This window comes from Pelodiscus sinensis, chromosome 3 (genome assembly GCF_052426305.1).
Source record: "Pelodiscus sinensis isolate ZL-2025 chromosome 3, ASM5242630v1, whole genome shotgun sequence".
NCBI classification, from domain to species: Eukaryota; Metazoa; Chordata; order Testudines; family Trionychidae; genus Pelodiscus; species Pelodiscus sinensis.
The window spans coordinates 108,689,062-108,711,318 of record NC_143054.1 but is presented as its reverse complement, the minus strand read 5'-3'; the positions used below and the strand labels follow the sequence as shown (position 1 = coordinate 108,711,318).

Sequence of the window (22,257 nt, the reverse complement as noted above, 5' to 3'; positions counted from 1 at the left end):
AGAAATATGTCCATATAACTCTTGATTCTAAACAATTTTAATTGGTTACCCATAGAACATTGGATTGACATACTGTATATTGCTCTTACGGGGTTTGACTGTTTATTTTGGAATGACATACTGCTAACTTGGACTGCTACTCACCAGATTCATCTTTCCTTTGTTAATAGCAGCACATATTTTCATCATTGCTCATCTGGTGGAATTAGATGCCTTCCTCTGCCAGGATCTATAAATCCTAGAGCTAATCTAATTCTTCTTTCCAAATATTTTCCTCTCCCCCACCTCCCCTCCGAACAGTTATATACATACCGTGTATTAACATTAACTCTGCTGGTCCTGCCCCTAGGTACTATCGAATAGTTGTGTAACCAATAATATTTTGTGTGGTTATATAACTATTCAGTTAATCACAGTCTAATATCCCTGTTTTCAGCATGCTTTCAAAACAGGAGATCTCTGTACTCGCAGCCTTCTGACTTTTACCAGCCTTGGTTATGTTGTAGGGGGATCCAAAACACCCCTGCCATGAATTTTCTTCCAGAAATGTATTTCCTAGCCTTCTCCAGGACAGTACAAATATATGAAGACTGTTAGATCATTATTTCCTTAATGGCAAAGAGCTGTGGAAACTGAGCTGAAAAACCTGGGGCACAGCTAGGGAATCATTGAAAGACTTGCCAGAAATGGATAGGAGTGGTGGAACTTAGTTGCTGCCTTCAGTGCCAGAGGCATTATGGGAACATTGTGACAATGAGTATGAGGAAGTCTGTGGTGATTCATATCATTTTGTCAACTAAGCTTCTGGTGATACTCCATAAATCAGTTGTGTACTTCCATTTTCATGATTCTCTTACCTTTTGTCCAGAAGTTTAGATTTAATAGTTTAATCCTTAGATTTATAGCTGCTTCCAAAGTGGCTGTTCGCAGCATATGATGTTATTTTTCCAGTAGTTCCTAGTTTTTTAGAGTATGTCTACACTTGCACCCTAGTTCGAACTAGGGATGCAAATGCAGGCATTTGAAATAGTCAATGAAGCGGGGATTTAAATATCCCGTGCTTCATTAGCATGATCTCGCCGGCACGCTAATTTGAATCACAGCTGATTTGAACCAGGAAGTGCACGCCGGGACGTGTTAGTTGGAACCAAACTCCTTGGTTTGAACTAACGTTACTCATTTTTTGAGGAGTAACGTTAGTTCGAACCAAGGGGGTTGGTTCGAACTAACGCGTCCCAACGCATGTATTTCCTGGTTCAAATCAGCTGTGATTCGAACTAGCACACCAGTGAGATCATGCTAATAAAGCGCAGGATATTTAAATCCCCGTTTCATTGACTACTTCGAATGCCTGCATTTGCATCCCTAGCTCGAACTAGGGTGCAAGTGTAGACATACATTAAGAGTTGTTTCTGAGGCTGAACAAAAAACGTAGCATCTGTAGTCTAACACTGATCTTCATCAGTGCTCAGTACATCATCAGCATCATCTTATCTGCAACCCATTGTTTCCAGCAATGCTTTTAAGTAAGCATTTTTAAGTCATCCTACTTTTACATTTTGGTATGATTATCTACATGAATTTTCCAAATTAATTTAACATCAAATACTATTCCTAGGAACATAAGCTTTTGACTAGGTCTACGCTAAGTGAGGCTGTGTCTAGACTACATGCCTTTGTCATCAGAGGCATGTAGATTAGACACACAGGCAAGGCAAATGAAGCCGCGATTTAAATGATCGCGGCTTCATTTAAATGTACATGGCTGCCGCGGTGAGCCGACAATTAGCTGATCAGCTGTTTGTCCACTCAGCGCGCTAGTCTGGACGCTCCCCTAACGACATCAAAGCCCTTTGTCGGCAGCCCCGTTACTCCTCGTGGGACGAGGTTTACCGGGGCTGTCGACAAAGGGCTTTGATGTTGGCAGGGGAGCGTCCAGACTAGCGCGCTGAGCGGACAAACAGCTGATCAGCTGTTTGTCGGCTCAGCGCGGCAGCCATGTACATTTAAATGAAGCCGTGATCATTTAAATCGCGGCTTCATTTGCCTTTGCCAAAACAACAAATCTACATGGCTCCGTCGACGGAGCCATGTAGTTTAGACGTACCCTGAGAGTCAACTTAAGATATGCAATTCCAGCTACAAGCACAGTATAATTGGAGTCAATATACCTTAGGTTGAATTTCTGTGGTGTCCCTAATGTGGGAATTTTAAGGGAAAAGTTCTCCCAGTGATTTCCCTTAGTCCTTGCGACCCCATGAAGTACCGGGGTTGATAGGGGAGTCCTCAGCGGTCAATTTAGCAGGTCCTAACTAGACCTAAATCAAACCACAGAATATCGATCTCTGGACCCTCAATCTCAGAAAACACAGACCCGGCCATAGTTTTTGCAAGCAAAAATTTAAATCCCCAATTACTTCTCCTCTTGGAAATTCTCTGGAGTACCTAATTTGTCTTTTACATGATTACTTTTATTCTTTAGACCTAGTCTGTTTAGCACAGTCATCTGTGAAAAGGAATATACCTAGTCCTGTCTTCACAAATTCTGGGAAGTTATTTATCATAATGGAAAATAGAGTTGATAATACTCCCTTGTGGAGTTCCATCTGTAAGCATATGGGTTTTTGATAAAGCTGTTCCCATTTCGACTTATATAGTTTCATTCCTTGAAAAAGTCACTCCAAAACCATTCTCTTTTATTTCAGCATTGGCTAATTTATATTGTTTTTTCAACATCCAGGGAGATTGATATAAAAGTTCTTACTATTTTATGCTTTTTTTTGTACCTCCATTTCTAGTAGTCTCACTATATATGTTCAACCTTGCATTTTCCTTTTATGAAACCACTTAGTACTGTTATAATATCATTTTTCTTCTATGTACTCCCCTAGTCTTATATGAATAGTTTTTACCATGATTTTCCCCATGCTTGATGTGAGGGCAAACGGAACTGGTAAGGCCCTGCAGCACCTGATGCTGCTGAGCTGTGATTGGCTGTCACTAACCTACCAGCCCTTGAAGGACTTAGTTTTTTACCTTTGTTGCTCTTTTTCTTACACCTTGCTGCTTCCTGGGGCAGGGTATAGCAGAGATGTGCAGCCTCTAGAGGGGCCATGAAGGCCTGGTACACCCCATCATAACTAAATAGTTATATTTTTCTTTTACTTTTTTCCAGAATGTAAGAGAAGTAAAAAGAGCATATTCCTCAAGAATGGGAACAGTGACATAGTACAATTAGATTCAATCCAGAATGATTAAAACAAATTATGTATTTTTATTTTTATGTCCATTAGAGGAAAATATCGGTAAGAAGATTCAAAAGAACACATGTAATTTTCAGTCCTGGTTTTAGGCCCTGGTGAAACCCTTAGAAGCCTTAATATTGGATGACATTAGAAAATTTAGGAAGATATTACCCAATTGAATCTTCCAGTCTTTCCAGATTCTGTCTCTTGCTTCCTGAAGGAAAATACATTCATAAATTTTTAAGAGTAATCATCTAATCATAACTACTCAACCTCCCTGAATTTCAGTAGCTATGTCAACCAGAGGACTTCTCCCTCTGTGGATAGTGCCACTTGAGGAGGAGGATTTATGCATGCAGGAGACCTTTCTACCCTTGGGACAGAGCTACTGCATTAACAATACAGCTACATCTATACATCTGCATCACTGCAGCAATTCTGGTATAGACTAGACCTAGTCAGTACAGATTTCCTATTTGTACAATGAGGATAATAATGCTTTAGAATCATAGAATCCTAGGGTTGGAAGAGAGCTTAGGAGGTCATCGAGTCTAGCTCCCTGACCAAAGCAAAACCAATTCCAACTAAATCATCCCAGCCAGGGCTGTGTCAAACCAGGACTTAAAAACCTCTAGGGATGGAGATTCTACCACCTCCCTAGGTAACTCATTCCAGTACTTCACCATCCTCCTAGTTAAAGTAGGTTTTCCTAATATCCAATCTAGACCTTCCCCTCACTTTAAGTTGAGACCATTACTTCTTGCTCTGCTGCCCCTCACTATTGAGAACAGCCTCTCTCTCCATCCTCTTTGGAACCTCCCTTCAGGAAGTTGAAGGCTGCTATCAAATCCCCTGTCACTCTTCTATTCTGCAGACTAAATAAGCCAAAATCCCTCAGCCTCTCCTCCATAGGTCCTATGCTCCAGCTCCCTAATCATTTTGGTTGTCCTCTGCTGGACCCTCTCCAATGCGTCCACATCCTTTCTGTAATGGGAGGGGAGGCAGAATTGGATACAATTCTCCAGTTGTGGCCTCACCAGTGCCTAGTAAAGGGGCACTCCTCATGGGGATGTTGTGAGCTAAATACATTACACATTTTGAGGCAACTTGGATGTTCTGATAAAGGAGGATCATATAAGTACTGGAGATAGTTTCACTTATTTTGCCATCCTCTCTATCAAGTGTGGGCTTTGGGAATTTTAGTGTAAAACTCTTACCAGTGTTAAATGATAACTTTAAAAATATATATATATATTCATTGTGCATTTCATTCTTGGGTTTTTTTTAAGAAATTACAAACAGAAAATGAAACATCTTAAGTTTTATTATTTTATCTTTTCACACTTCCTTTTTAAAGGTTATCAATTGGCAAACAACTCTTCACATCCCGCCTCAAGCTAAACTGTCTCCAGAGGCCTCTGACCTTATTATCAAACTCTGTCGAGGGCCAGAAGACCGTTTAGGCAAGAATGGTACAGATGAAATAAAAGCTCATCCATTTTTTAAAGCTATTGATTTTTCAAGTGATCTACGACAGCAGGCTGCTTCATATATTCCTAAAATTACACATCCTACAGACACATCCAATTTTGACCCAGTTGATCCAGATAAATTGTGGAGCGATGATAAGGAAGGGAATGTAAATGACACACTTAATGGGTGGTACAAGAATGGGAAACATCCTGAACATGCTTTTTATGAGTTCACATTTCGAAGGTTTTTTGATGACAATGGCTACCCTTACAACTATCCAAAACCCATTGAATATGAATATAATAATCCACAAAACCTGGAGCAGGAATCAGATGACGATGAGGAGCAGGCAGGCAAAGGGATTCAAAATCGTGATCTAGTTTATGTTTAGTAGAGAAGTTGAAGTAGTTGAACCGTGTGTTTTGATGTTGGGATTTTTTAAAAATCTCTTGTTATAAAAGAAATAACATAAGATTGCTTAGGTAACTATATGCACACTTTATTAAAAATTATCATTATCTCAGAGTTCTGTATCTTTGCTTTCTGTACATTTTGTTTCCCCAAAATGCAGGGAAAACCTTTTAAAATGTTAACTTATTCCAGCATTATTAATCATTAATTTAGAAAGGAATTGATGTTAGGAAGAACTGTGGTTTATGATGATTTCTTCGTACTTTAAGTACTCAATATAGGAAATAGTGAATTCTTAAAAGGAGATGCCTGTTATCTATTTGTAAATAGGTTAAATAATTTAAAAATAAAAATCTTTTTCAGAATTTGTGAATGATAGTTCTGCCTTGCTTTGACCAAATATAAATCTTATCGTACACTTACAAAAGTATCTGATACCTCTCTGATACAAGCTGCTGTATTGTGGCTTTTCACAATATCACGCTTGATTGTTAGCAAAATTAAGCCTGTCTGATAGGTAATTCCCAGTCAGTATGGTAACTGCACAGTTCACAGCTTTGAAACTAGGAAGCATCAGTCTCTCTGTAATGTGACTATAAATGGTTTGAAAAAAGCTTAGCGTTTTTATTTATATTTAACTTATATTGAAAGTATAATTAGATTTAGAGCACTGTGATACCTAAAACCAGTAATAGTATTTACTTATTAGCAATTAGCTCTCTCCCTGTTAGTCTGTCTTGCAGATGGGGGAGGAATAACCCTTTAGAAAAAAATAGCCTGAAATCTGACTGAAGCCAAACTGTAAAGTCTTAAATTGCTCCAATCAGAAAATGTATAGCTTGAAAATTGTTTTGAAAATAGACATTTTTAAGGTCAATGCCTCTTGTTTACTACAGTCATCTAGGCCATTGTACTGGAATTCTTGCTCCCTGAGCATCTTGAAACCATGCTCAGAGCTGATATCACAACAGTGTAAGGAGTATGTGCAGTACCACTATGGTGCTATCATGATAAATGATTTTAAAATAATTTTAAGAAAAGAAACCTGGTTTTTATGAATATTTGCTTATATTTCTATTCTGAAGCACCTATCATGATGAAAGTATATTTATATAAACTATGCATTACTTTTAATAAAACTATTTTTCTATAGTCTGAATAAGGTGTGAATCAGCAAAACACAACTCAAGTCCTGTTTGCCTGTCTGAAAGAAAGCTGTTCTGTCTCTACATTTTGAGAGTCATAATGTTTAGCTTCAATATTATAAAATGGATGCAATATATTAATCAGCTTTTTATTTTTGTTTGTAAAAAAAGGGTTTATTTCAAAGTAAATAATCTTTTAAAGGACTGTCTTCATAATGTTGGTAAGTGTCCCAGTAAAACTGGCAGTTTTAATCTCCTTTACATATCGTTCAGTAAAGTGTAATATATTACTGGTTAAAACCAATTTTATCTGAGCATATTTCTCCTGTTTCCAGTCCATTGAGATCTAGATTTGTGATTGGTCATAGCCAAAAAGTGATGGATTTAGCTGAAAAAAGATGTCTTTTCTAAGGCTCTTTCATAAGTTTAACTACAAAGAGAATTTCTGTTAAACCAGCAATTGAGTGTTTTAAACTAAAATCCATGGCACTGAAATAAGAGATACTGCTCTGTCATTTTGGAAAAAAATACATCAACTGGTATTTCCAGTTTTTTTTCTTATTCTCTACCATTGTATTTCTGATGCTCCTAATTTAAGTTTGCAATCTAGATGCTGCAATATGTACTCCATACATATTTCTCTGCTGGATCTCCTAGTGCATTACAGTGCGCTAAGTATTGCTCTGGGAGAAGAAATATCCTCATGAGCAATCAATTGTGTTGCCTCAACTCTCCAGTATATTACCCTGTGCCCATGTGTGAAACTCCCGTTGACTACAGAAGTAGTTCCAAACATGGATCCAGGATATGTTGTGACCTTTAGTGTCTTCTGTTATACTATTGATATTTTGGTCCTTCATAAATTTTGCTGTAGAATCTTCTGGGGCATTGATATTTGTTCAGGCTAGTTTATATTGACAACAGAGGAGAGATGCTTATAACCAGCAGCTGTGAGATTGTATAATCATAATTTTAGTTCAGATGTCTTGAAAATATTTTCAATTGTAAAGAATTAAAATAAGTCATTGTCTTTTATTGCCTCATGTATACATATAAATTGTATTTATAAAATGTTCTGTAATCATGTAACTATTGTAAATACTGTTCTGATGTATTGTTCAATGATATTCTATCCTAGGGCAGGCCCTCTTGCTGTATCTTTTCTATCTTCATATTTCTAATAGAATCAATAGAATGTATGACTGGAAAGTCATTGTGAGACTGACTTAAAAAATCTTCTGCTGTTGCTAATTGCAAAGCTGAGAATGGGTATGATTTATTTGGACTTAATTATATTAGCTAATGCAGTTGGTGGGTTCTTAGATGCTGCTGCTGTTACCCCACATACCATAAGACTGTTCCAAATATTGTTGGTATTTAAAAACATATATTTAATCTCTCTGCTTTAATTCCACCAAAGTAAAGAGATAACAAATTTCAGTCAGCATAGTAGTAAAAATGGTATGAGTGCCTTAACATGCTTTTGATAAAAGGCACTATTCAAGTTTACGTACGTGTGTGTGTGTGTGTGTGTGTGTGTGTGTGTCTTTTGTATAATAAATTTTTTGTTGATAAAACACTACAATTTTATAAAATTACATTAGATTGAGAAGGAATTGCAGCCTTCATAGACAATATAACTAAATCATCTTTGCATATTTCTGAATGCTACAACTGTTGGTAATCAGTGACATTCCCTACAACTGTTTTATGAATCTGTTCATCTTTCTCAAAATTTGTTTCTCTAGTGTAATATCTGTTGGGATTAAAAAAAAATAAAATTAAGTAAATCTTTTTCCTTGTAAATGGCAAATAAATTCTGGTTCTACTAATCAAATACAAGTTGAAATTTGAAACTGTTTGAAAGTTGTTGGTCTTCTGTTGTCTTAAATCTGTGCAAATGGCATAACTTGGAACTGGTAAATCCAATGCATCATCATGCAGTTAACTAATACTGCTGTATTACGTATAATTAGACAGAGTTTCTGACCTCTTTCTAGAAGTTCTAATAACTGAAGTCACAATAATTATAATTTGTCACACTTGTTTCTCACCCCCTTACTCAAATGATAAAAATGGCCCTGCTTAGCATCTGCTTATTCAGTGGATAATGAATCTCTCTATAGACTGTACATAATGAACAACTGACTTCATAAATAACTGCATTTCCTGGCATTTAGAGCAAATGCAGCTCTCAAATTAGGAAATCAATTTCTAGCATAAGAATGCTGTCCACATATAGAACATTATTTCTTCTTTGATAATCTTCATCTTAAAGTGCGTATCTAAAAATGAAAATAGATGCACAAGTTTTTGCTTTATTAAAGAGGTACATCACATGCCAGCACTTCTACCAGACTTAGACCTCTCTGACTTAAAATAATTTTTTAGTGTTTTGAGATTCATGGCTGGCTAGTGAACAAATGGGAAGTGATCCTTCACTTACAGGTTAAACAGAGTTCAAAACCAGCAGAGTTTCTGAAATCAAATTATGAATTTAACTTTAAACCCCTTCTGGGGTTTTGCCCACAAAAGCTTATGCTCACATAAATCTGTTAGTCTTTCAGGTGCTACAGGACTCATCGTAGTCGATCCACAAAAACACAGCTACCCTTCTTATAGTTTTCACTCTCTTTTAGTCAGATAAACTCTATAGGTGGGTGTATATCCTGTCTGACACTTGGCATAGGATCCTCTTGTCCTTCCACCTAAACTCTAGAACCGCTGCCTCAGCCTTCTCATAGGCACTCCAGTTTATAGTTTAACTCTTTGGGGACCAAGTGACAGTTAAAACAAAAAGCACATAGGCTTTCCAAAGGAACTCTTTACACGTACACGTTTTACTCCCAGAAGTATAAAAGATTTATGGATCTATGGAAAAACATCTAACTCCAAATCCTTACTTAGGCTCACCCCCATCCCTCTGCTTTGGTCAGAGGTCTATCAGCATTGAGGGTACATGGAGACTCCCAAGTATCAAATGCAACCAGTCCTTGCTGCTGGTGACAGTATGCCCCCTCTGCACATAAATAAATAGAGATTACCTATCTCCTAGATCTGGAAGGGCCCTTCGAAGGTCATGGAGTCCAGTCCCCTGCCTTCACAGCAGGACCAAGTACCATCCCTGACAAACTTTTGCCCCAAATGGTCTCTGCAAGGATTGAACTCACAGCCCTGGGCTTAGCAGGCCAATGCTCAAACCACTGAGCTATCCCTCTTACATATGTTGACTTGGTTATAAGCTCTGCTGTGAGACCCCTCTATTCTAGCTAAGCTGGCGTTCATATATTTATGCCCTCCTGTTTCACAGGAAGGACCTGGTAAAACAAGACACGGCCGTAGCATATCCGTATAGAACCCTTATGTTCTGTCTGGAGGGTTCATCCTATGTAAGATCTCCAAGATGAGGACTGCGTCGTCCTACAGCTTTCTATGCATCACCTTTGACTATGCATAAATCAGTTTAAACTGGCTCTCAATATAGGTTCCTACACAAAGTAGAGGTTCTATTCCATAATGCAGGTTTACAATAAATGATACAAAATAAAATGGCATTTATAAAATTACATTCCCAACTCCTCTCACAGGTTCCTTCCATTGATTTCAGAGGTGCTTTGTGCTGGCTATACATATCTGAGGGTATATCTACACTTGCACCCTCTTTTGAGAGAGGGATGCAAATAAGACATTCGAAATTGCAAATGAAGCCGGGATTTAACTATCCTTTGCTTCATTTGCATCATCACATTATGGCACTATTTCAAAATAACAGACGCTGTTAAGACACGGTTATTTTGAGAGAGAACCTTTCTCTCGAAATAACTGGCAAACTTCATTGTACACGGAGCCAAATTTTGGGGAAAACGAGGTTTACAGGGATGTTGACAAAACGCGTCCACTTTTTTTTCGAAAAAGTGGGCGTGTTCCTTGGACATGGAAGAACTTTCCCACAATACCTCCAGTATCCCAGAAAAGCTCTGCAGTCTAGATGTACTCTGAGATTGCATCTGATGTAGATAAAGACCTGCTGCAGTAGCGTATAGCAAGTTGCATGCAAGTTGCAGACCCAATGATGTATATTAGATGCTTCAAACACCTGATTCAGCTGTCTGGCCCAGCTTTTCACAAATCAGATTTAAGAAGATACTTCCTGCTTTCTTCAGACTGAAGCTGGCTGCAATACAATGGTCTTTACACTGTGTTTTCATTCAACATTTCACAATACATAGCTGCCTACCCTTATTACCAAACATATTCTCCATGGAAAGTGGCTAACAGAAGAAACTTCGGCTTCTAACAATCCAAATGAGCTGGAACAAATGAGCAAAATGTCATGACAAGAAAAGGAGAACAATATTAGCCTTTTGGGACTGAAAAATCAAAGTGAGCTGTTGAAGAGGAAACCACTTTCATCCACCAAATTAGCAGCATGCAACAAGAAATACAAGTATGATGAGCATTTTGTCTTCTGATCTTACTTGCATTGGAAATAAAGATGCTCCCGATGCACAGTTCAACAAAGTACTTTTCAATAGTTCTCTGACACCTGTAAAACTATGAAGGTATTTAGAAACAAATCATTCTGAACATAAAGACAAAGGCATACGTTTTTTCAAGTGAAAGCTTGACACACTTTCAAATAGTAAACTCTCACTGCTGAAAATTGCTAAAGTGGAGAACAAAAACACAACAGAAGCACCCTACAAAGTGAGCTATTATATTGTACTCACTGGAGAAGCACATAGAATTGCAGAAAAAATCATCAAGCTTTATGCAAAAGATATTGTGATGTGTATGCTTGATGAGCAATCTAGTAAAAAGGTGGAAGCAAAGTCACTTTCAAACAATTTTGTTGCACATTGCATTCAAGATCTTGCTGCTGATGTTGAGAAAAAAACAGTAAGGGCTCCACCAACTTTTCTGCACCCACTATGGGCTCTGCAGCTGAAATAATTCGGTAAACCACAAAAAATAAAGATTATTATACTGGGTCTTTAATTTCAGGGAGCCCAAGAAAAAATCCTAATACTAGGGATAAATGGAGCTTGACACAGCATTTTCAGATGTAGTTCCTGACCTAATGTGCAAAGCAGGCACAGTTGCTATGAAATACCTTGAGTGGCAAGCACAGTGCACCACTAGATTCCACACATACACCCTCAACAACAAGAGAAAAGGTAAAAAGGATACATCATGCATATAGAATCATACTGTGTCATAGACTTGTAAGGGTTTTTTTTTCAAATTTTCTTCTTAAATAAGAATATATTTCAGTGATTTAACAATTTCAACCAGGGGTGGAGAACCTGAAGCCCAGGGGCTGAATGTAGCCCCAGCTTCATTGGATCTAGCTCCTGAGGCTTGGGGCTCCCCGCTCAGCCCACTCGGGAACTCTTCCTCTCGCCCACACCCAATACCCCAAGCCTACTTCCCAGCAGAACCCTCCCTCCCCCTGAAATCCTCATTTTGGCCTCATCCGAGAGCCTAGAGGTCCCACAAAAAATCTACTAGTCTGTCCCCCACCACCAACTGTGGAGTGCGAGGGGAATGTGAGGAGTGTCTTTCTCCTCAGTTGAGGGCACATCAGTGAGGTTGTGGGTGGTTTTTTGTTTTGGATTTCTTTGCATCTCAGTTTTATGCAGCCCCCGACTGATTTTTCTGTGGGTAAGCTGCCTCCAACACCAAAAAGGTTCTTCAGCCCTGAACCATTAGTATGAATATGCAGAGGCTGAATGAACTCAATTAATTTTCCCAATAGCTAGCTGGGAGTGAGAGAGACATCAGAAGCAAACTGTATTTACGTGAACGCACTAGGGACGTAAGCAAGTAGTCAAGTACTCGACTACCTGATAAGCCTAAGCTTATCAGATAGTCAAGTCCAGTACTTGACTACAGGCAGTCCCTGGGTTACGCAGATCCAACTTATGTCGGATCCATATTTATGAACGGGGCTTTTCTCGCCCCGGAAGACGCGGGCGGCGGGACCGCCCAGACGCACCCCGGTCCCGCCGCCCGTGTCCTCCGGGGCGAGAAAAGCTGCTCCGCGTCTCCCTGGTCTGCTGGGGGTGGGGAGCGTGGCCTCCAGCAGACCAGGGAGATGCGGAGCAAAACCACGGAGGACCCGGGCGGCGGGACCGCCCAGACGCGCCGCTGATTCCAGAGGCCCCCCCCCCCAGCGGGTCCCGCCGCCCGTGTCTCCCTGGTCTGCTGGGGGAGGGGGCGCAGGTAGTGCGCTCCCCCCCCCCAGAAGACCAGGCTTTTCTCGCGGACGCCTGGGGCAGAGCAGCTGGGGCGCTGCCAGTTGGTCCCGTAGCACCGCTCCTCAGCGCTACTGGACCAACCCGGCAGCACCCCAGCTGCTCTGCCCCAAGCGTCCCAAAGTCAGCCGCTGCTGAAACTGACCAGCGGCTGACTACACAAGCCCGAGGCAGAGTTGCTCTGCCCCGGGGCTTCCTGGAATCAGCCGCTGATCAGTTTCAGCAGCAGCTGACTTGGGGACACCTGGAGTAGAGCAGCTGGGGTGCTGCCGGGTTGGTCCAGCTGCTCTGTCCCAGACGTCCAGATCAGGTGCTGTTGAAACTGATCAGCGGCTGATTCCAGGAAGCCCAGGGCAGAGAAACTCTGCCTTGGGCTTCCTGTAGTCAGCCGCTGGTCAGTTTCAGCAGCAGCTGAATCTGGACGCCAGTTCTGACTTACGTACAAATTCAACTTAAGAACAAACCTACAGTCCCTATCTTGTACGTAACCCTCCCCTGTATCAGAGGCAGCAGGGAGAGGGGCAGGAAACTATGGATGTTAAGGACTAGTCGACTAGTTGATTCCCTTCCTCTCCTCTCCCCTCCCACTGCCTTTATTATATAGAGGCAGCAAAGGGTGGGGGGAAGCGGGTACTTCAGAGTGGCAGCACCACACAGCTGAGCCCAGGATCAGCTGTGTGGCACTGTCCCTTTCAAACACTCCCTCGGCATTTGAAAGGGACTGTGCCACACAGCTGAGCTGGAGATCAGCTGTGTGGCTGCCCCTTTGAAACACCAATGCAGTGTTCAAAGGGGCAGTGCCGCACAGCTGAGCCCAGAATCAGCTGTGCAGCACTGCCGAGCCCAGGCTCCCCAGCTGATCCCAGGCTCCAGTGTGGCATTTTGTAGAACCCAGGATCAGCTGGCGAGTCCCCAGCTAACCCAGATTCTGGGGAAATGCTGCGCGGAACCCGCAGTGAGCTGGGGAGTCACCAACTGATCCCGGGTTCCACTGAAATGCCACGCAGAACCCAAGATCAGCTGTGGAGTCTATAACTGACCCTGGCTCCACATGGCATTTCGAATCAGCAGTGCAGCATGGAGCCCGGGATCAGCGGGGGACTCTGAGTCCCCCGCTGACCCTGGACTCCATGCTGCTCTGCTGCTTTGAAATGCACAAGAGCCCCTGCTGGGGACTCTTGTACATTTTAACGCAGCAGCCCGACTTCAGCAGGACTTCCCGCTGGCCCCAGGCTGCATGTGGCATTCCATATTCCTCCTTTGAAATGTACAAACGCCCCAGCGGGGATTTTACAACATTTCAAGGAGGAATGAGAAGGTTCCTATCAACTAGTTAAGTAGTCAATGGAAATTCCAACTAGTAAATTAACCGTTACCTAACGGTTTCCTTAGAGGAAACAGAAGCAGGTTCCCCCCAGCATCACCTCTGAAGTGCTGCCTCCCCCCTCTCACTGGTAGAGGCAGCAGCGGGGAGGGCTGCTATAAAGCAGGGAGCTGGGACCCCCACAGCAGGGACTTCTGCCATGAAGCAGCTCCTGTTCAAGGCCAGCTCTTTTTGCTGTGGACAGGGGCTGCTCTGGCAGTAGTCCCTGTCCGTGACAACCCGATCTGGCCGCAGGTAGGAGTTGCTGCCGGAGTAGCCTCTGCCCGCAGCCAGCATGGGCCGCAGTGCATGGGGGCTGCTGCACCCTGAGGCTCTGTCTAGACTGCAAGCTTCTTTTAGAAGAAGCTTTTTCCAAAGAGATCTTCCAGAAAAGCTTATTTCGAAAGAGAACGTCCATAGAGCAAAAGCGCAATGAAAAAGCAACATGCTTTTTCGAAAGATAGTGTCCACGTTGATTAGATGCTATTTTGCATTTAAGTTGTGATTAGTATGGACGGAGTGGCCACCAGGGCACCTGTGTTATTTCCTAGAGGCCTCTTCTTTTGAAAGAACTTCCTCTTCTACGCCCACACATGCCTTTTTCTGAAAAAGCTTTTCAGAAAAGCTTCTTCCTCATAGAAATAGGTTTACCACTGTTAGAAAAACCCCTCCATACTTTTGACTTTCTGTTGAAAGAGCGCAATAGTAGAGTTTTTCTGGAAAAACGAATGATTTTCCAGAAAAACGCTGCAGTGTAGACATACCCTGACCAGTGAGGTTTTATAATATTTAAAATGTAACAGCTATCTGGGGCTCATCACCTAATAAAGAAGTGGGTCTACCCCAGGAAAGCTCATCACCTAATAAACCATCTTGTTAGTCTTTAAAGTGCTACATGACTGCTTTTTACATTTAAAAGGGAGAGCCACAGTATTACTCAAAATAATCACCTTTGGCTGATTTTGGATTACATATCATTTTAATGAAATGCTATCAATTTGTTGTCATTGGTGTATGAATGAAGGGGAGCAGAACTGTGCTTAACTGGTACCAAATAAGGGGGTTTCCCCTCAGCCAAAAGGACCTTGTGAAGTTAGGGGCTCAAATACTTAAGCCCTGTGAACGTAAGGCTGTATGTCTTATACAGAGGAAGCAGGACGTGTAGGTGGGATAGGTAGTTTCATGGGCTTTGATACCTGCAGGGACTTGGCTATGTCAGAAACAGCAGCATTGGCTTTTCAAACCTGGGAGCTGGGTTTTAAACTGGTTTTCACACATATCCAAAACCTGTCTGAAACCATTAGTGTTAACTGATGAGCCCAGGCTTATTAGTTACATATTTACACTGTTACATTTTCATATCCCTGGTGCTAGTTATGTGCATGTTAATATTTAGCCAAATGCTAACCTTTACCAACTTGGTTAAGGCTGTGATGTAGGACACAATAAGAACAACACAACTGACTGGAGGAAATTCCAATAATGTTACATGTTCGCATTGGTGGTTCAGTGGTAGAATTCTCGCCTGCCACGCGGGAGGCCCGGGTTCGATTCCCGGCCAATGCAACACTTATTACCTTTTGGTTCCCATTCCCCAAAAGTACTAGCAGGCAGGGCACAAAGCTCCTTCCCGGCAAGACGCAGACCGCGGCAGCGCGCCGCCCAGTCAGCCCCCTGTACCGGGCGACTTGCTTGCGCAGCTTCTAGGAAGTGACGTAGTCAGCTTAGGCGTGGGGCCCACAAATACAGGAAGCGGGCGCAAGGGGGCGGAGCTAGCGCCTAGGGGGCGGGGCCGGCGAGGCGCGAGTGGCGGGCGCCGCCGTTACGGAGCGTGCTGGAGGCGGGTGAGTGTCAGCGCGTTTGTCGCCCCTATTGACCCTGCCAGGCAGGGCGGGGCTCCCGGCTCTGTGAGCTCCCCCGCCCGCCCCCCTTCCCCCTACGGGGTCTCTTCACCCCGCCCCCCCCAACTGCTGTTGGACCCTCAGGGGCTCGCCTCGCGCTCCCCCCTCCCGCGCCGAAGTGATGGGGGGGGGGGGGGCCTGGGAAGCGGCCGGGCTGCCCGGCGGGGCGGGGCTGTGCGCGCGAGGCCGGGCTCGCGGCGGGGGGGCGCTTCCCGGAGCCGCGGGAGGCAGGCGGCCTGGGCGAGTCGGGTGCTTGGCGCCGCCCCTGACTGCAGTGACCTGGGCTGGGTCGGCTTTGGGGGCGAGGGGCGCTGCGGGGGCGCCACCCGCCTCTCCTGCGGCTCGGGCTGCGTGTCCCCTTGGCCTCTAGACGCGATTTCTCCCCTCCGGCTCCCGTGGGGGGCAGGGCACGGCCGAGAAACCCAGGGCAGCGAGACACACTTAGGGAATCCTTTTTCGGTAGGAATTGGAAATCTCTTGAAAAACAACAGCAGCAGCAGCAACAAAAGTAAGTCTCTTACTTCCTCTGCCAAGTCTTTTTGAGGCTGTCTTGGCTACAGGGTGTTTCTAACCCGCCTCCTCGTTTTGTATCTTAAGGCTTTTTGGTAAGTAAGCCTTCGTTTATCGTGGTAGCCTTTAGCCTTAGTTAATGAGGTCTCTGCAAATAAAAAGGCTCATGAGGAAGGAAAGGCTCCTTCAATACGCCACCTGATCACTAGTTGCTATTAAAATATCTGCTAACTTACCTTTTTCCCAAAAATTATCCACCATAGCAAAACTGTAGTTAGGTTGATAATTAATGTTATGCCATGTTGTTCTCATCAGAAGAAACTGATGCTTAATTTTATTCTAATGATAGTGCTTACTAACAAATACCAAGACATTCAGCTGATTGCAATTTTCATGACATTGTCATTCCTGAAATCATTAAAACTATTTTAAAGACTCTGATCAAACTGCATTTTCTATGTACTTTCATCTGATACAGTCAGAGGCAGATTAAAGTTTATTGGAAGCCTGGGCTAGAGCAAGTTGGGACTCCTTCAAACTGCAGTTTTCCCTTTGTTCACGCTCTGTTGCTCTTGAGAGGGAAATGGGATCAGAGTGTTGGCACCTGGTGCTCCTGCCTGGAAGCAGCATTGGGATGCAGGGGCTTCCCTTGACAGGAGTGGCAGGTGGGCAGAACAGGTGGGCAGAACGAGGCAAGCACCTAATCCTACTCCTTGGCAGGAGTGGCAAGTGGGTGGAGTGTGGGGGGGCAAGACCCTGATCCTGCTCAAGCCTGCATGCCCCAATTAAGGATGTTAAAGACTAGTCAACTGTTCTATAAGTATTTGCTTATTGGATAGTTTTTTGATTAGTCTATAGGCACTTCTGCATTCCTTCTTTGAAATGTACAAAAAAAAAGTATAGACTAGTTAATCAAATAGAACAGGCTTCTGTGAAAATTTCAGATACTTTGTAAGTTTGAGATTTTGCATAAACATATAATATTCATGCAATTGCAAAAAATCGACATTTATTGATATAAAATTAATATACATTTTGTGATTTAATTTGGGAATAAATAAATAAAAACCAAAATGTAAACAAAATATCCCCCACCTCTCCCAGAGCCAGGCACTCCCATACCCCCCCATTCTAACCCAATCCCCCTCCGCTCCCTCAGACCTTCCCCTACTTTAACACAGTACCTTCTTCCTCCCCAAGAGCCAGGTCCCCCCCAGGGTCTCCTAACCTAATGCCTCCCCCAGAGCCAGCACTCCCAGTCCCTTCCCTCCCCCCCCCCCCCCTAATGCCTGGGTCCTGGAGCCGCCACCACATTTCTTCCTCAGGCGCTGGGGTGGTATGAGCACAGCGGCTGGCCATGAGCACATCCTGGAGCACCCAGCTCAGAACAGCCGGCCAGCCATGAGCAGTCACTGCAGTGCTGTGTGCAGAGCAGCCGGTCGGCTGGCTGTGATCTGCACTCGGCCACATGCTCAGAGTGGCCAGCAGGCCACACTTTATTCTTTTATAATAATGAAGTGGCAGGCTGCAAAAAAATTTGATCGGGCCCCATGCAGGGGGGCCCACTCCCTGCTCCGAAGCCTGTTTGACATGCCTAGTGTAAATGATTACACTGTCACATCCCTAACAGTTATATCTCTTGGCTGCCAAGATGTAATGCTAGATGAGCATGTTCTTGCTGTCAGAACTCCATGTGTTCTGTATTCTGTTTTGTGCTTCCAATTCTGTTTTTTTTCCCCCTCGCTATGTATGGTTCTCTGAAAAGTGCCAGTGATTTATTTCCTAATAGACTGAAGTAGTGTGCCTCTTTTAAAAAACGGTGTACAGGCAGTCCCCGGGTTACGTACAAGATAGGGACTGTAGGTTTGTTCTTAAGTTGAATCTGTATGTAAGTCGGAACTGGCGTTTGTAAACAGTATTACAAAAGCATTGTCCCATTTTATTCACTTCATAGAGACCACCTTGCTTCAATATTGACTTCTCATGGTTTGGCAAATTCTATGTTTCGGCACCCATCAGGTCCTGAGGGTGCTGGACTAGAGAGGTTAAACCTGTATTAATTCATAATTACTGTATTTTTATCAGAAAGCTCTGTAAAGTGAGAGCCAATTCATTTGTGGGTATCATATGACTATTTACAATTATACAGATGTCAGACTTAACAAATCCATTTGCTGGTATTGAGTCAAAAGATTGCTAGGAGACCCTTCATTGGTTTCTGGAGAACTTAAACCAGTCTTAAAATTATTTCTAGCTCTTATGAGTGATACAAGTGTCAGTGAGTTGATTTTTCTTATGCATTGATAACTAACTGAAATACAGGTTGATACTCTCTGAACTGGGACTTTCTGGTTCAGCAACATCTGTGATCCAGCAGGGACCCCTGTGCAGCCAGCAGAGTAGTGGGCTGCCCATAGTGAGCTGACAGCCGGGCTGCCCAGCAGGGCTGGGAGACCCAGCGCATGGCTACTTGGTGGCACTGGGAGCTGTGGTAGCAGCTGCCTGGTGGGTTCTGGGGGTCTCAGCAGCATCATGCAGATGCCCAATGGGTCCTGGAGGAGGTGGGGAGCCAGCCAAGAGGCCAGCAGGCTGGATCAGGGAGGCCGGTGGCATGAGGCCAGTAATTACCTTCCCAGGTTCAGCAAAATCCTCATCCGGGACTGATCAGGTACTGAGGGTACCGGACCAGGGAGGCCCAGCCTGTAATAAAAACTGCCTGAGGCCCAAGCTCATGTGATCGGGGGAGGGGGGGATCCTAGCATTAGAACTCTTCCATTAAGGTTACTCTGGCCCTAGCACTATCTTTAGCCCACTCGTGGCCCACAGTTTGTGCACAGTAGCTGGTGGATCCATGTAGTAGCTGATCCAGCAATCAGGCCCCAACATGTAATATGTTTAAAAATGCATCTAGGGATGTAAAATCCCATTTAATTGGTTAACCAATTAAACATTATGTTTAAACAGGGTAGGCGGGGGACGTTGCCATGGGCAAGGGCTGATTCAGCTGGCAGGTCAGAGCAGCCCCTGCCTGTGGTGGGTTGGGAGCTGTTTCAGCCTCTACTGATTAACTGGAATTGGTAAGCCTTACTTCTTAAGGGTGGGATTTATTGAATAACCATTCACATCCCAAGCAACCAGAGGCACTATGGAACAGGAGCGTTTAACAGTAATTTTGTGAGGGAGTTTAGAGGGGAAGTGGAGTGTGTGTGGGGGGAGAGGCTGATTAGCTATATGCTTAGAGCCCAAAAAACCCCCAGAAAAAGCAAGACCTCAACAAAGAAATGAGTTGCAGGTGTAAAGAGAGAAAGCAGATAGAGCCCCCACTCTGTTGCTGAACTTATCCAGTTTATTGCTCCCGATGTGGCATGCAACTTGTTCTATGGCTGATGGCAGATATGTGTGAATTTGGTGCAAAGAGCTCTGGGCCCTTAGACAGTGTACGGGCTTTAGAGACCAGAGTGGCTGAACTGGAGGAACTAAGAGAGAGAGAGAGGTACATTCTTCATTCACCTGAAGAATTTGGCTTGTGCCCATGAAAGCTCAAGATAGTATTCACAGTTTTTTGTTAGTCTTTAAAGTGCTGCAGGACCATTTCTTGTGTTTAAGGTTTTTTTAGAGGTACATAGATGAGACTTTTCAGGACACAATAGACTGGACCCAACTTGATTTGACAGCCTCTGTGCTGTAATAGATGAAAGTATCAGGAAAGGAGAACATCTACGTGGAGCAAAACGAAACGATCTCACAGTAGGGACAAGGGATGTTAGCCTGTAGTTGTTTACATGATTAACCCATGAGCCCAGGCTTATTGGTTAATCCTAGTAACTGTACACACCACCCACCTTGCTGCCTCTACATCAGAGGCAGCAAGGGAGTGAAGGTGGGAGCTGGTGTCTGTTGGGAGCTGGCTTTTAAACTGGCTTCCCGTGTGTGCCCATTCCCACAGAGCTATGTGTTCCCCTTGCTGCCTCCCGCAGAGACAGCCATTCATGGGGGCAGGCTCCCCACAAGTACTAGCTCCCACAAAGCTCCTGCCCCCCACGCTGCTTCCTCTGATAGAGAGGCAGCAGGGTGCGGGGGAGACAGGTGACAAATGGTACATGGGGGTGGGGAGGTGGGAGAGAAGCTGGCTTGCTGTGCATAACAGCTCCTGCAGAGCTGCCTGCCCTCCCTACCTCCCATCCCGGTGCTGCTGCCTCTAATATAGAGGCAGCAGAGTGGACAGGCAGGGAGCCAGTGCTTGTGAAGAGTTGGCTTAAAAGCTGGCTCCCCATGAGTACTGGCTTCCACCTGTTCCCTCTTTATGTAAATGTGTAACTGAGAAAATTCTTGCACTGAGGATACCTCTTTGGGGCAGGGATCTCCAAGTATTGGTAGACACAGTTATGGGGGATTTGATAATTAGAAACATAATAATGTTTGCAATGATCAGGAGAACCACATCTTGACTTGCCTGTCTAGTGGGTAGGTTGTGAGTCTCTTGAGAGTTCTAAATACAAGTGTGTAGTTCTGGGTGGAGCTAGTGGTCATGGTACATGTAGGTACTAACGATATAGGGAAGCATAGGTGGTCAGTGAAGGTCGGGGAGGCAATCCCAGCACTATGGGGAAGGCGGGCGGGTGTGCACCATGGCTTTGGAGGATGCAGGCAGCAGAACTCCACCTCCAGAACACCTACGGTAGGCATTGTGTGGCAGGGGCCGAGCTGGCAGTTTGGGAAGGCAGTGCCTTCTCCCACCTATCTTGCTAGCCGCCCATATCCAGGATAGCAAAGAGATCCTGGAGGCCAAATTTAGGAAACTGAAGTTCGGGGCCTTGGTTGGTAGCACTCTTTGGCATGTTTCCAGTTCTGTGCACAGGGGGCGACTATAAGGAAAGGATTCGTTCCACCTAAAACAAAATGGAATAAGTTTGCTGATATTTAAAATGACTAATATTTAAAAAAAAAATCTCTGGGAAGTCCTATGCATTACATTATTCTAACTCTGAAACCTTTTGGGATTCAGCATAGCATTACATTTAAGAAGGCAAAATTCTATTTTGACTGAATTGTTTCCTGCCTAGGGGTGATTTTTACAAACTCATTTTCACCTTAGAGACTGTTTGTCTACTGATAATTTCGTAGAGTACAATTCAAGGGAATGATTCTAATTGATAAGAATACTATATAGAATATCTGCTTTGTGTGCATAGTGGTTCTAGATATTTTAAGTTAAAATACTTTGTGTAGTACAAGAACCGGGTTTTTTTTTCTTCTAGTGTAGTTTTGCATATGCTTGTTTGTATACAGCACCTGGTTCTATAACAGTAATGGTAAAGAGGAAATAGTACTACGTAGTCCATGTAACTTGCATAATTTATTCTTATTCTTTAAAAGATAGTGTTGGTGTAGATTATAGTGCTCACCTGAAATAGCAACAGAAACATTTTAAATATTTAGAATCCATGTTATCCAACAATATAAATGAAGAAAAACCGATAGTACAAACTGATGCAAATATGAAGGCATTAAGTGTTATGAAAATTATCACTCCCAAAATAGCATGTCACATTCTGGGACTCAAAATTTGGAAGAAATTATCTGCTGCTTTGGCATTGTAAGGTATTTGCCTGGCTAAGGTAGGCCTTGCTCAAGTAGGTTGTGCCCACACTGCAATTCATGGTGTGATTCCAGCATACCATACCTCTGCTGTTCCCTCTAAGTTGTGCAGCAGCACAACTTCACAGATGATTAATCTGCCCCACTCAGTCAGCTCCATCCACAGAGCCCTGAGCCTCTGACTGGGCAGGGCTGATCAATCGCCTTTCAAGCTGTGCTGCCATACAGTTTAGGGAACACTGCATACCTGTATTACCTTTATCTATGCTAGTACAGATGAAATTAACAGTGTAAATGAAATAGCATGGGCTTCAGTGCAGGCTAGCAAAGTGTGTATATTTGTAGCTGTTTACC

General features: G+C 43.5%; 2 protein-coding genes and 1 non-coding gene across 8 annotated transcripts in view; all 3 read left to right on the top strand.

Annotated features, from left to right (window-relative positions):
* Positions 1 to 8,133, top strand: part of LATS1 (large tumor suppressor kinase 1) — a 45,312-nt gene extending 37,179 nt beyond the window's left edge. For all 5 annotated transcript variants that reach the window (XM_075924419.2, XM_075924418.2, XM_075924417.2 and 2 more), the window contains one exon: positions 4,603 to 8,133. In XM_075924419.2, the coding sequence (XP_075780534.1) occupies positions 4,603 to 5,109 (507 nt within the window). In that variant the 3' untranslated portion in view covers positions 5,110 to 8,133. The remainder of the gene's footprint in view (positions 1 to 4,602) is intronic.
* A 7,256-nt stretch (positions 8,134 to 15,389) lies between these two features.
* Positions 15,390 to 15,460, top strand: TRNAG-GCC (transfer RNA glycine (anticodon GCC)). Its single transcript has one exon. It is a non-coding gene; the product is annotated as a tRNA-Gly (tRNA).
* A 191-nt stretch (positions 15,461 to 15,651) lies between these two features.
* KATNA1 (katanin catalytic subunit A1) overlaps positions 15,652 to 22,257 on the top strand; it is a 47,142-nt gene continuing 40,536 nt past the window's right edge. The window contains exon 1 of one of the 2 annotated variants that reach the window (XM_006114953.3): positions 15,652 to 15,738. The gene's annotated coding sequence lies outside the window, so the exon portion shown is untranslated. Of the gene's footprint in view, positions 15,739 to 15,933; positions 16,304 to 22,257 lie in introns of those variants that run through there. The other variant, XM_006114952.3, reaches the window with a different exon arrangement.